This window comes from Mobula birostris, chromosome 13 (assembly GCF_030028105.1).
Source record: "Mobula birostris isolate sMobBir1 chromosome 13, sMobBir1.hap1, whole genome shotgun sequence".
NCBI lineage: Eukaryota > Metazoa > Chordata > Chondrichthyes > Myliobatiformes > Myliobatidae > Mobula > Mobula birostris.
This window is the reverse complement of record NC_092382.1, coordinates 18,258,863-18,272,210: the sequence shown is the minus strand read 5'-3', so window position 1 is coordinate 18,272,210 and position 13,348 is coordinate 18,258,863. Positions and strand designations below refer to the sequence as shown.

The window sequence follows — 13,348 nt, the reverse complement described above, 5'->3', positions numbered from 1 at the left end:
ACCTGGAGTACTGTGTGCAATTTTGGTCTCCAAATTTGAGGAAGGACATTCATGCTATTGAGGGAGTGCAGCGTAGGTTCACAAGATTAATTCCCGGGATGGCGGGACTGTCATATGTTGAAAGATTTGAGCGATTGGGCTTGTATACTCTGGAATTTAGAGGGATGAGAGGGGATCTTATTGAAACATAAGATTATTAAGGGATTGGACACGCTGGAGGCAGGAAGCATGTTCCCGCTGATGGGTGAGTCCAGAACCAGAGGCCACAGTTTAAGAATAAGGGGTAAGCCATTTAGAACGGAGTTGAGGAAAAACTTTTTCACCCAGAGAGTGGTGGATATATGGAATGTTCTGCCCCAGAAGGCTGTGGAGGCCAAGTCTCTGGATGCTCTCAAGAAAGAGATGGATAGAGTTCTTAAAGATAGTGGAATCAAAGGTTATGGGGAGAAGGCAGGAACTGGATACTGATTGTGGGCAATCAGCCATGATCACAGTGAAAGGTGGTTCTGACTCTAAGGGCTGAATGGCCTACTCCTGCACCTATTGTCGATTGTCTAAGTGTCTTAAAAGACCCTATTGTATCCACGTCTACCAATGTCTCTGGCTGTGCATTCCACACACCCACCACTCTTTGACATCTCCTGTGCGCCTGGGTCCAAGCACCTTAAAACTATGCCCCTCGTGTTAGGCATTTCAGCCCTGGGAAAAAGCCTCTGGCTATTCACACGACCAATATCTCTCATCATCTTATACACCTGCATGATTTTCTCCAGGCTGAATAAGACGATGAGCTCCCTGTGTATTTGAAGTTCTTCAGTGCTGTGAAATAATTTAGCTAAACTCCTTCTTCGCTGCTCTTTTCAACGTTTTTGGTCATTTTCACTCATTTCAAAGGACTGTGCCTCAGACAGCTGGGTTGTTGCAATGCGCCTCTAAAGTCTGACAGCAGACTAGCAAATGAATCTTCGATGGAGCAGATTCAGAAACCAATGAGATGCCGGCCTGAGTCAGGGCTTTGAGGCTCCAGAGAGCGATGGGGTCTAGAGTTTATGGGGAGGAGGAGGAATCTGACCAGCAGGATGTGCCTATAAATCAAAGATGAGAAACATTTAGAAACATTGATTGAAAAAAAAAGTGGGTTCTGCAAAATACTGGAATAAATCAGCAGATCAGGCAACGAATGTGGAGAGGAATAAATAGACAACATTTCTGCCGAGCCCCTTCAGCATGCCTACACTGCGTACTCCTCTGCTTAGTCGCTGCCTGAACTGCAAAGTTCCTCTAGCATTTTGTGTGTGTGTCTCTGTACTGTATTTCCAGCAACTGCAGAATCTCTTGTGTTTTATATCTACATTTGTAAGAGGATTGTACTTTGGCATTAGATACACGTTGATATTGAGTATATTGTTTATGGGAGCCGCTTTCTGCGTTAAAACAACTGCTGAATTTTCTATACACACAAAAAAAGCTATGGACGTGGAACTGGTGCTTGCAGAAACTTTTAATGGCACCGTGATTACCAATAAAGCCCTGCGATATAAAGTTCGCCGTCGCCGAAGCACCGATCAAATGCGCAAGCGTCAGGGCTGTTCCGTTGCCGAATATCACGCATGCGCGCAGTACACGGTAAGCTTAAGGAGATCGGCTGTAGGGAGACTGTTGCGGGGTGGGGAGAAGGGAGATTGGTGGGGTTTCAACACCGACTTCGGGACAGTTGCTGTGAGCTCCGGACTCCGTGACGCGAAATCCTGGGACAGTCCTGCTCTCTTCCCTCTCTCTCAGCCCCACCATCCGTACACGGGCTCCGGGGAGCTTCCGGCTGAGAGGGAATGGGAACCGATGGATCTCTCAGACAGAGCTGAGCTCCAGCTGTCTAAATGCAAGGATCGGGAACTCGGAGAAACGGAACAAAATCTTTTACATCAGCTGTTGTGAAAATCACCTTCGTTCTGCCTCCAATCACAACCAAGAGAAAATCTGCAGAGAGGGCACAGTTTTAAGGTGCTTGGAAGTAGGTACGAAGGAGATGTCAGGGGTGTTGTGTTCTTTATACGTACCGTGGGTTACTAATAACAAACCATATTCTGCAGAATTGAACTTCTACTTAACAGCAGCAAAACCACGTCTTACACTGCCATGCTTCTCTATCATTCTTCATTTCTGCTCATGTTAGTAACTCTGTCCAGTCACGTCCTGACACGTGATATCACCACAAGGGGTAAGTTTTTTTACACAGAGTGGTGAGTGCGTGGAATGGGCTGCCGGCGACTGTGATGAAGCCGGATAAAATAGGGTCTTTTAAGAGGATCCTGGATAGGTACATGGCACGTAGAAAAATACAGGGCTATGGGGAACTCTAGGGAATTTCTGAAGTAAGTAATGTCTGGCACAGCATTGTGGGCCAAAGGGCCTGTATTGTGTTGTATAAATGGGGAAGTCACTTACCCATGACCTCTGGTTGTCGTCCCACCCAACATCAGTGGAAAAAGCTGCTTGCATTTACCCTATCTATACCCTCATAATTTTGCCTACTTCCAACAAAGCCTTTTTTTAGGTGAATAAGATGATGAGGGGCATTGATCATGTGGATAGCCAGAGGCTTTTCCCAGGGCTGAAATGGCTAACACGAGGGGCATAGTTTTAAGCTGCTTGGAAATAGATACCGAGGGGATGTCAGGGGTAAGTTTTTTTTACACAGAGAGTGGTGGGTGTGTGGAATGCACTGCCAGCAGTGGTGGCCGAGGCAGATAAAATAGGGTCTTTTAACAGCCTCTTAGATAGGTACATGGAGCTTAGAAACATAGAGGTCTATGTGCTAGGGAAATTCCAGGCAGTTTCCAGAGTAAGTTTCATGGTTGGCACATCATTGTGGGCTGAATGGCCTGGAATATGCTGTAGATTTCTATGTTCTATGTTGAACAGCAAAATTACTTTGGCTACCCTACAATGCTCTGATAACTCTCCCGTCACTAAGGATGAATTAATTATCTCTGCTGGGGCCCCGACGATTTCTGCACTTGCCTCCCATGGGGACCGAGGGAGCACCTTGTCATGCCCTGGAGATTTATCCACCCTCTTCTTTAATCTGTACAGGGTCCACGATTTTAATGCCGCTTTTCCACACTCTCATTGACACTGTGTCCATCTGAGTAAATAGAAATGAAAAAAATATTTAAGATCTTCCCCCATCTGCTTTGGTTCCAGCCATGGATTGCCATTCCGGTCTTCCAGAGGACCAACTTTGTGCCTTGCAATCCTTTTGCTTTTAATCTATCTCCAGAATCCCTGAGGATTATCCTTCATCTTTTCTGCAAGGGGAATCTCATGCCTTCTTTTCGCCATCCTGATTTATTTCTTATACTCCATTTCAACCTGCCTGCCTATCCCTGTTATGCAACTCCATTTTGTGCTTCATCAGGGTCTCAATATCTCTTGAAATCTAAGGTTCCCTACAGTTTCTATCTTTACCTTTTATTCTGACAAGCACATACCCGCTTTGTACTTTCAAAATTTCGCTTTGAAGGCCTCAATTTACCAAGCACACCTTTGCCATAAAGCAGCCTGTCCCAGGCCACAGTTGCCAGATCCTAGTGTCATAATTCCAGGTGTTGATCCATGCCCTGAACACATCCGCCTTTCCTACGCTGCTCCTTGTATTGAAATATACAGGGCTCAGCATATTCACTGCACCATGCTCAACTTTTTCATTCCTGACTTTGTCTGAGGACTGAACAACAACTGTCTCCGCAAACCCTGCACTATCTATTCTGTTATTCAGGCTCCCATTCCCCCTGCAACTTCAGTTTGACCCTCCCCCACCACCACCTCCCATAGCAGCTCTATCACCCCTTTGGCTTTCATCTCCCAGATCAATAAAAAGGAGGTGCATACCTGGTACAGGCAGATTGGAACAAATGGGGTACTTGTGAGATACAGGAAATTCAAGTGAACACTTATGAAAGACAAAGAAGGCATGAGGTTACCCCAGCAGGCAAGATGAAGGAGAATCCTCATGGATTCTGCAGATATGTTAAGAGTGAAAAGATTGCAAGGGAAAAAATTAATCCTCTGCAAGATCAGAATGGTAATCCATATGAGGAGACAAAATAGATGTGGGAGATTTTTTTTTACTCACGAGATGAACACAGAGTCTATAGAAGTGAGGCAAAGCAGCATCAAATTCCTAGACCCTGTACAGATTACAGAGGTGGAATATGGGAGGTGGATCAAGAAGGTTTGGTCACTCAGCACTCAAGATGAGATAGTAAATTGGATGAGACACTGTCTTTGGGAGAAGCCAGTGTGTGGTAGCAGATGGCTGCCTCTTGACCGCATCCTGTGACTAGTGGTGTGCCACAGGGATCAGTGCTGTATCTGTTATTGTTTGTCATCTATATCAGTAATCTGGATGATAGGGTGGTTAACTGGATCAGAAAATTTGTAGCTGACACCAAGATTGGTGGTGTAGTCGTCAGCGAGGAAGAGTATCATGGTTTGCAGTATGATCTGGACCAGCTGGGAAAATGGTTTGGGAAATGGAAAATGTAATTTAATGCAGACAAGTGTGAGGTATTGCACTTTGGTATGACCTACCAAGGGAGGTCTTTCACAGTGACTGGTCAGGCATGGAGGAGTATTGTAGTAAGAAAGGGTCCTGGGAATACAAGTCTTTAATTCACTGAAAGTGGTATCACAGTGAGATAGAGACAGAAAGAAAGATTTCAGCCCATTGGCCTTCATGAACTAGAGTACTGACAACAATAGACGGATGTTATGTTGACTTGTAGAAGGCACTGGTGAAGCCTAATTTGGAGTATTGTGTGCGGTTTTGGTTACCAACCTACAGGAAAGATGTAAAAGAGGTTCAGAGAAAATTCACAAGGATGTTGCCAGGTCTGTAGGACTTGAGTTATAAGGAAAGATCGAACAGGTCAGGACTTTATTCCTTGGAACATAAAAGATTGAGGGGAGATTTGATTGGGGTATACCACTATTATGAGGGACATAGATAGGGATTTTACCACTGAGATGGTGTGGGACTACAACCAGAGGCCATGGGTTAAGGGGGAAAGGTGAAACATTAAGGGGAACATGAGGGGAAACTTCTTCGCACCAACGATCATCCAGGTGTGGAATGAGCAAAGAGCACAAGTGGTGCATGCAAGCACGATTTCAACATTTAAGAGGTTTGAGTAGGTGCCTGGATGGTAGGGGTATGGGAGTGGGCAGTTTAAATAGTTCAGCACAAACCAGATGGCCCAAGAACCTGAAATAATACAAAAATTCACTTTAAGTCCTTTTCACAGCTGTGCAGACCAACCATTCATCTCAGCAGGAATTTTTTAATATGGCGTTAACACTGTGGCACTTTAAGTTAATCATATGTAAAAGAAAATCCCAAATGCATGTCAAGAAAGACTATTTGCGTGATACTGTTTCAGTTACTGTGGGGCCAGGCACCCATGCTGCTCAGCGGGAACAGGGAATAATACCAATGGAGAGAGTCAAACTGAGCCAGGTCACAGATTGGAGATGGCAGAAATGCCCCATTTTTATAGAGACAGGAAGAGCATCAGAGAATTGATGGTCATTCCAGATACCAGCACTGTGCCCATGCAGAAGATGATTTCTCTGTCCATCTTGGGTTGAATCTCACTGTAACAGTGTGATACCAGATCAAACCATGGCAACTCAAGTAATCTCATCTGAAATGTTGTCCTACACACACTAATGGATTTTGTTATTCTTTTTACAGATTAAAAATGAGAAGGAATTTGTCCCCAGGAATCTCAAACACGACACGCCAGTTTTGCTGTCTCTGTCTAGACATTTAAGAAAAGGAGCAAGGGATTCAATCAGCCATCCTTCCTGCTCAGAAGGTGGGGAGGGATTCACTCGTTCATTTGACCAATTGGTACACCCATTATTTTACACAGGGGAGAGGCCGATCACGTGCTCGGACAGTGGGAATGGATTTACTCGGTCATCACAACTGAAGGTACATCAGCAAGTTCACACTGGACAAGGCCATTCATCTATTCTGTGTGTGAGGAAGGATTCAGTCGGTCTTCCCACCTGTCGACACACCAGTCAGTTCACATCGAGCAGAGGCTGGTCATCTGCTGAATTTGTGGGAAAGGATTCACTCAGTCATCTGACACAAAGGCTCACCAGCGTGTTTACACCGGCGAGCGGCCGTTCAGCTGCTCGGACTGTGGGAAGGAATTCACTGAGTCATCCAACCTAATGGCACATCAGCGAGTTCACACTGGGGAGAAGCCGTTCACGTGCTCAGTCTGTGGGAAGAGATTCACTTGGTTATCCACACTACAGAGTCATCAGCGAATTCATACTGGGGAGAAGCCATTCACCTGCTCAGTCTGTGGGAAGAGATTCACTGATTCATCCAACCTACAGAGACATCAGCGAGTTCACACTGGGGAGAAGCCGTTCACCTGCTCAGTCTGTGGGAAGAGATTCACTGATTCATCCACCGTACAGAGTCATCAGCGAGTTCACACTGGGGAGAAGCCGTTCACCTGTTCAGTCTGTGGGAAGGGATTCACTCAGTTATCCAAACTACAGATTCATCAGCGAGTTCACACTGGGGAGAAGCCATTCACCTGCTCAGAATGTGGGAAGGGATTCACTCAGTTATCCGCCCTGCAGAGACATCAGCGAGTTCACACTGGGGAGAAGCCGTTCACCTGCTCAGTCTGTGGGAAGAGATTCACTGATTCATCCAACCTACAGAGACACCAATTAGTTCACACAGGGGAGAAGCCGTTCACCTGCTCAGTCTGTGGGAAGAGATTCACTGATTCATCCACCCTACAGAGTCATCAGCGAGTTCACACTGGGGAGAAGCCATTCACCTGCTCAGAATGTGGGAATGTATTCACTCGGTCATCCCAACTACTGGCACACCAGTCAGTTCACACTGGGGAGTGGCCATTTACCTGCTCAGAATGTGGGAAAGGATTCACTCAATCATCCACCCTACTGACACATCTGCGAGTTCACACTGGGGAAAAACCGTTCACCTGCTCAGTCTGTGGGAAGAGATTCACTCAGTTATCCAACCTACAGAGACATCAGCGAGTTCACACTGGGGAGAAGCCATTCACCAGCTCAGAACGTGGGAAAGGATTCACTCAGTCATCCAACCTACTGGCACACCAGTCAGTTCACAATGAGGAGTGGCCATTGTTATGAATCCCTAGATTTTGTTTCCTGTGGACTGTCATTTTGAGAGAGAGAGAGAGAGAGAGAGAGAGAGAGAGAGAGAGAGAGAGAGAGAGAGATATTAAGATTAAGAATGGAAATCAGTCTGACTTGCAGCTTGTTTAGTTTTAACCGAGGACACAGACACTCAGAGTCAGACTGAGATGAAGGAGGATAAATGGAAGGATCAAAACAAGGGAACTGGTGGCCAAGGGTCACTGTTTAGAACTTTCCTCTGCCCACAAGGGTGCGTTAATTATCGATTCAGCGAACATCAAATGTGAGGTTGTCACCTCGTTTGATCCATACGAGTGGATATGATTTGGGGTATCCTGTGAAGACCACTTATGTGTTAACCCTTGCCTGGGTGTGGTGTGGGAATTCACTTGAAGACGATACCCCTTGTGACAAGTCACCTTCAGTGATAATTTGTATGTGGATTTGGAACGACGATGGATAAAACCTACAGCGACTGTTCTTTCGTTTTACCACTGTGGAATTCGACAGAATTGCCTTCTCTTGACATTTACCCTGCACTACAAATATCTCTCTCTCATCACCTATTCTGTGGTTGAACTGAACTTTCATAGTTCACCATCTCAAGACTCCAAGCCTTGTTTCCCCTGAGCTCAATAGTTTGGGAGTTATATTTACACACAAGTACACATAACACTGTTAACTTTTGTTTATCTTGCTAATTACTATATTGTTAGTAGATACGAATAAAGGTAGTGGATTTAACATCAAAAACAGACTCTAAGTGTAGTCTATTGCTGCTGGCTCATTTCTAAAGCGTTACGGTTCATAACAAAATTGGGACTTGCATCCGGGATAGGAACAGATTTGGAGGCGTATTGATTAATTATCGATTTCATTGGAGAAATCCCTTTTGATTTATTTGTGTGTGGAAAATCAGCAGCAATGGATGTTGATAGATTTCTGGAAGCGCCAACCTCTGAGGCACTAAAGGACACCAGAAGAATTGAGTTGTTGAGTATTGCAAAAAGGTTAAAACTTGCTAAGGTGAAATCGACAATGAGGAGGTCACAGATGCAGAGGATAATAGCTGAACATTATGTATCTGAGGGTGTGTTTAAAGTGGAGGAGTTGGAGGTGTTTCCTGGAAGTAAGCCTAGTGAGCTTAGGCTCCCGTACAAGTTAGAAAAATTAAAGATGGAGGCTGTGGAAAGGCAGAGGCAGGTTGAGGCTAGAGAGGCAGGAAAACAGCCATTACTATTCTGCCATCATCCATGCTAGTGTCCCCTTCCAATCAACTTTGGTGAGCTCTTCTCCCATACCTCCGTAGTTCCCCTCACTCCACTAATAATGATGCATCGTGTTGTACCTTTCCCTTCTCAAAGTGCAGGGTGAATTGTAACATGTTATGATCACCAAGTCCACGTTTCCTTTACCATAAGCTTCGTAATCAAACCTGGTTCATTACACAACACCCAATCCAAAATTAACTTTTCCCTAATGGGCACAATTACAAGCTGTTCAAAAAGGCATCTCATTGGTATTTTCCAAATTCCCTCTCTTGAGATCAAACACCAGCCTGATTTTCATAATCAACCTCCACCCATCCCACTCATGGACTGTTTGTTCCACTCCCATCTGGGTAGACTACGCAGCATCCTCACCAGGACGGCCAGCCTCTGGGACAGCTACTTTCCCCAAGCAGTAAGGCTGATAAATATCTCTACCCACTAACCCACCCTTCCACACCACCAAACACCTCTACTTTATCATTTCCTGTCTCTCATCTTATTTGCAGACATACTTTTATTTATTATTTTATCATTTATTATTATATTGTAATTTGTCCTCTACTGTGCCTATTTTCTTGTTTATTATTTATTGTAGTGCCCTGCACTGTTTTGTGCACCTCATGCAGTCCTGTGTAGGTCTGTAGTCAAGTGTAGTTTTTGTGTTATTTTACGTAGTCTAGTGTAGCTTTGCGTTGTGTCACTTAGCCTAGTGTAGTTTTGTGTTGTTTCATGTAGCACCATGGTCCTGGAGGTATGTTGTTTTTACTGTGCACTGTAACAGCAGTTTATGATCGAAATCACAATAAAAAGTGACTTGACTTGACTATACCGAGTGTCACTTTATGGACATACAATCAATCCGTGCACAGTTTACAAGCTGTGGATATATGTTTTTACTATTGTGTTTTTGTGCTGCATTGGAGCCGGAGTAATAATTATTTTGATCCCATTCATATTTGTCTGCTGGAAATGGAATTAAACTACCTTGAATCTTGAATAAACATTTCAGCAGTCTGCAGCGTCACATTTCTGTCTCTCAGTGTTCCTGCGGCAGAGCGTCACCTGGTGACAATGGAGTCCACAAATCAGGGGCTCCTGTTATTGTGGCAAATCACCACCAAGTGGCAGTGTTGTCCACAAGAGGGAGAGGTTTGCAGTGATATGGAGGGGTGCAGGGGGCTGGAAGCCAACTCTGCAAGTGGATGAAGTGCCAGTCCTGCCCCAAACCACTCTCCCCACCACCAGTCAGGGCCCCAAACAGTCCTTCCACATGAGGCAACTTTTCAACATCGTGCCTGTTGGGGTCATCGACTGTTTCCAGTTTTCCAGGTGTGGCCTCCTCGACATTAGTGAGACCCGATGTAGTCTCTGCATTCTGCACTCTGTCCCGATGAGATTCTGCAGATATTGGAGATGCAGAGTAACAAACACAAAATGTTGGAGGAAGTCAGGAGGTCAGGTAGCTTCTATAGTGGTGGATAAATCAAAACAGAGATTTCCTGCAGAGACCCTTCATCAGGACTGGAAGTGGGGAGAAGCTGGAACAAGATGGTGCGGGAGTGGAAAGAGTCCAAGCTGGTAGATGACAGGTGAAGTCAGGTAAGAGTGAAGGTGAGTAGGTGGGGGAAGTGGGAGATGAAGTGGGTGGGGGAGGTGGGAGATGAAGTGGGTGGGGGAGGTGGGAGATGAAGTGAGACACTGTGAGGTGGGAGGTGGAAAATGCAAAGGGCTGAAAAGAAGGAATCTGATAGGATAGGAGAGCGGACCATGGGGAAAAGAGGAACCAGAGGGAGACGATCCACAGTGGAGAAGAGAAGTGGGGAGACAGAATGGAGGAGACGGGCGTGTGGGTTGATGAAAAGAAAAGGTGGCGGTAGAAGTTAAAGATATCGATGTTCATGCCGTCGGGTTGTAAACTACCCGGATGTAATATGAGGTGTTGCTCATTTAACCTGCAAGTGGACTCATCGAGTTAGTTAAACAATGAACCGGAAGGGAGAGTGGATTAATAGTCTTCCCCTGGCATCCCTATTAAATCATTCCTCTCTCACCTTGAACTGGTGCCGTCTGGTTGTTGATTCCACAAAAGTGGGGCAAAGGACTGCGCACGTTCCCCAGTTCTGTACACTCAGGGTCTGGGACACCTGCATCATGTCAGCCTCAATCTCCTGCAGTTCAAGGTGTGAAGTCCCAACCTGCCCAGCCTCTCTCCAGAACTCAGTCCCTCGAGTACCGGCACCATTCTCGTAAATCTCCTCCGCACTCATTCCAGATTGACGTCCTCTCTCCTACAGCAGAACGACCAAAACTGAATACAATAGTCCAGGCGCGGATACCCTAACCCTAATGCAACCTCACTAGCCTCTTCTTCAGACTATGAGCTATGAGATATGAGACAGAGGCTGCTCAGCCAATCAAGTCTGCTCCACCATTCCTTCATGTCCAATTCATTATCCCTCTCAACTCCATTCTCCTGTCTTCTCCCCTTAATCTGTGAACATCCATTTAAAATACACTCACTGACTTGGCCTCTACTCCATCCGTGGCAATGAATTCCAAAGATTTACCACTCCCTGACTCAAGAAATTCCTTCTCAGCTCTGCTGTCAGTGGATGCTCTATATATTGAGGCCGCGGCCTCTGGTCCCAGACTCACACAGCGTAGGGTGCATCTTCTTCATAGCCACTCTGTCCAGGCCTTTCAATATTTGATAGGTTTCAATGAGATCCCCTCTCTTTCTTCTAGACCAGTGAGTACAGGGTCAAATCCCCTCTCTTTCTTCTAGACCAGTGAGTACAGGGTCAACGCTCCTCATACGTTAACCCTTTCATTCCTAGAATCATTCTCATGAACCTTCTCCGGACGCGCTCCAATACGAGCACATCTTTTTCTCAGACAGGAGGTCGGAAACTGGTCACAATACGCCAACAGCGATCTGACCAATGTGTTATAAAGCTACAGTGTCACATCCTTGCTCTTATATGCGAACATTACAGTTGTCATCCTTAATCAACTCAATCTGCAAGCAAACCTTAAGGGACTCCTGCTCACGGACTCCCAAGTACCTATTTCTGATTTTTGTATTTTCTCCCATTTATTTTTTTTCTCTCCGTCTTTATTCTTTCTACCAATTGTACATGACCGGACATTTGCATACACTGTATTTCATCTGCTACTTCGTTGTCTGTTCTCCAACCCTATCAAAGTCCTTCTGCAGACTCCGGCTTTCCTCCAAACTACCTGTCCTGTACCTATCTTTGTATCAACTGCAAAGTTCATCACCCAGGTATCAATTCTGTCATCCATATCATTCAGATTTAATATGAAAACATGTGGTCTCAATACTGACCCCTATGGAACACCATTAGTTAGCGACAGCAAAACAGAATTCTCCACATTATTCTGACTCTTTCTCCCTTGTCAGTCAGCCGATCCAATCTTCGACCCATACAAGTATCTTTCCTGTAATTCCATGAGCTGTGATCTTGTTCAGCAGCCTCACATGCAGCCCCTTAGAAACATGGAAAACCTACAACACAATACAGGCCCTTCAGCCCACAAAGCTCAGCCGAACATGTTCTTACCCTAGAACTACCTAGGCTTACCTATCGTCCTCCAGTTTTCTAAGCTCCATGTACCTATCCAGGAGACTCTTAAAAGACCCTATCATTTCCACCTCAACCACAACCGCTGGCAGCCCATTCCACGCACCCACTACTCACTGCGTAAAAAACTTACCCCTGATATCTCCTCCGTACCTACTCCCAAGCACCTTATAACTGTGCCCTCTCATATTAGCCATTTCAGCCCTGGGAAAAAGCCTCTGACCATCCACATGATCAATGCCTCTCGCCATCTTATACAGCTCTATCAGGTCACCTCTTATCCTCCATCACTCCAAGGAGAAGAGGCTGAATTCACTCAACCTATTCTCATAAGGTATGCTCCCCAATCCAGGCAACATCCTTGTATATCCTCCCTGCACCCAATATACCTCATACAATGTATTTTGTCTGCTACTTCATTGCCTGTTATCCAAACCTATCGAAGTCCTTCTGCAGACTCTCGCTTTGCTCTAAACTACCTGTCCCATACCTATCTTTGTATCAGCTGCAAAGTTCATCACCCAGGTATCAATTCCGTCATCCGTATCGTTCATATTTAACATGAAATGATGCTGTCTCAATACTGACCCCTACGGAACACCATTAGTTACTGACAGCAAAACAGAATTGCCCACATTATTCTGACTCTTTCTCCCGTCAGTCAGCCAATCTTCGATCCAGACAAGTATGTTTCCTGTAATTCCATGAGCAGTGATCTTCTAAAGCAGCCTCACATTTATTCCACATCTGACTTTAGCTTCTCCTTCTCTAATGTCAGGGTGAATTTGATCATATTTAGATCACTTGCCCCTAAGGGTTCTTTGAACGTAAGTGACCTAATTAATTCTGGCTCATTACGACACCCAATCCAGAATAGCTGATCCCCAAGTGGGCTCAACCACGAGCTGCTCTAAAAAAGCATTCTGTAGGCATTCTAGGAATGCCTCCAGTTGAGAACAATACACCAATTTTCCTTTTCACCTGCATGACAATCCTGCATGACTATTGTAAGATTGCCCTTTTGGCAAGCATTTTTAATCTCCCATTGTACTTTGTGGACCACATACTTACGACTGTTTGGGGGTTTCTATACAATTCCCAACGGGGATTTTTTTTACATTTGCTGTCCCTTAATTCTACCCACAGATTCTACACCTTCCAACCCTATGCAACCTCTTTCTAATGATTTTATTTAAAATTTTACCAACAGAGCCACACAACCCCACTAACAGCTTGTTCTTGGCTTGTTCT

At 45.2% G+C, this 13,348-nt stretch overlaps 1 protein-coding gene across 1 annotated transcript; it reads left to right on the top strand.

Moving 5' to 3' along the window:
* The first annotated feature begins 1,559 nt into the window (after positions 1 to 1,559).
* LOC140208479 (uncharacterized) lies at positions 1,560 to 7,986 on the top strand. The gene is made up of 2 exons (XM_072277166.1): positions 1,560 to 1,626; positions 5,756 to 7,986. Exon 2 carries the CDS (start codon positions 6,247 to 6,249, stop codon positions 7,213 to 7,215), a length of 969 nt encoding a protein of 322 aa, XP_072133267.1. The 5' UTR covers positions 1,560 to 1,626; positions 5,756 to 6,246; the 3' UTR covers positions 7,216 to 7,986.
* Positions 7,987 to 13,348: the final 5,362 nt, after the last annotated feature.

Excerpts from the sequence above, each read along its gene's own strand:
- LOC140208479 (XM_072277166.1), top strand. The coding sequence starts at position 6,247 with ATGGCACATCAGCGAGTTCACACTGGGGAGAAGCCGTTCACGTGCTCA.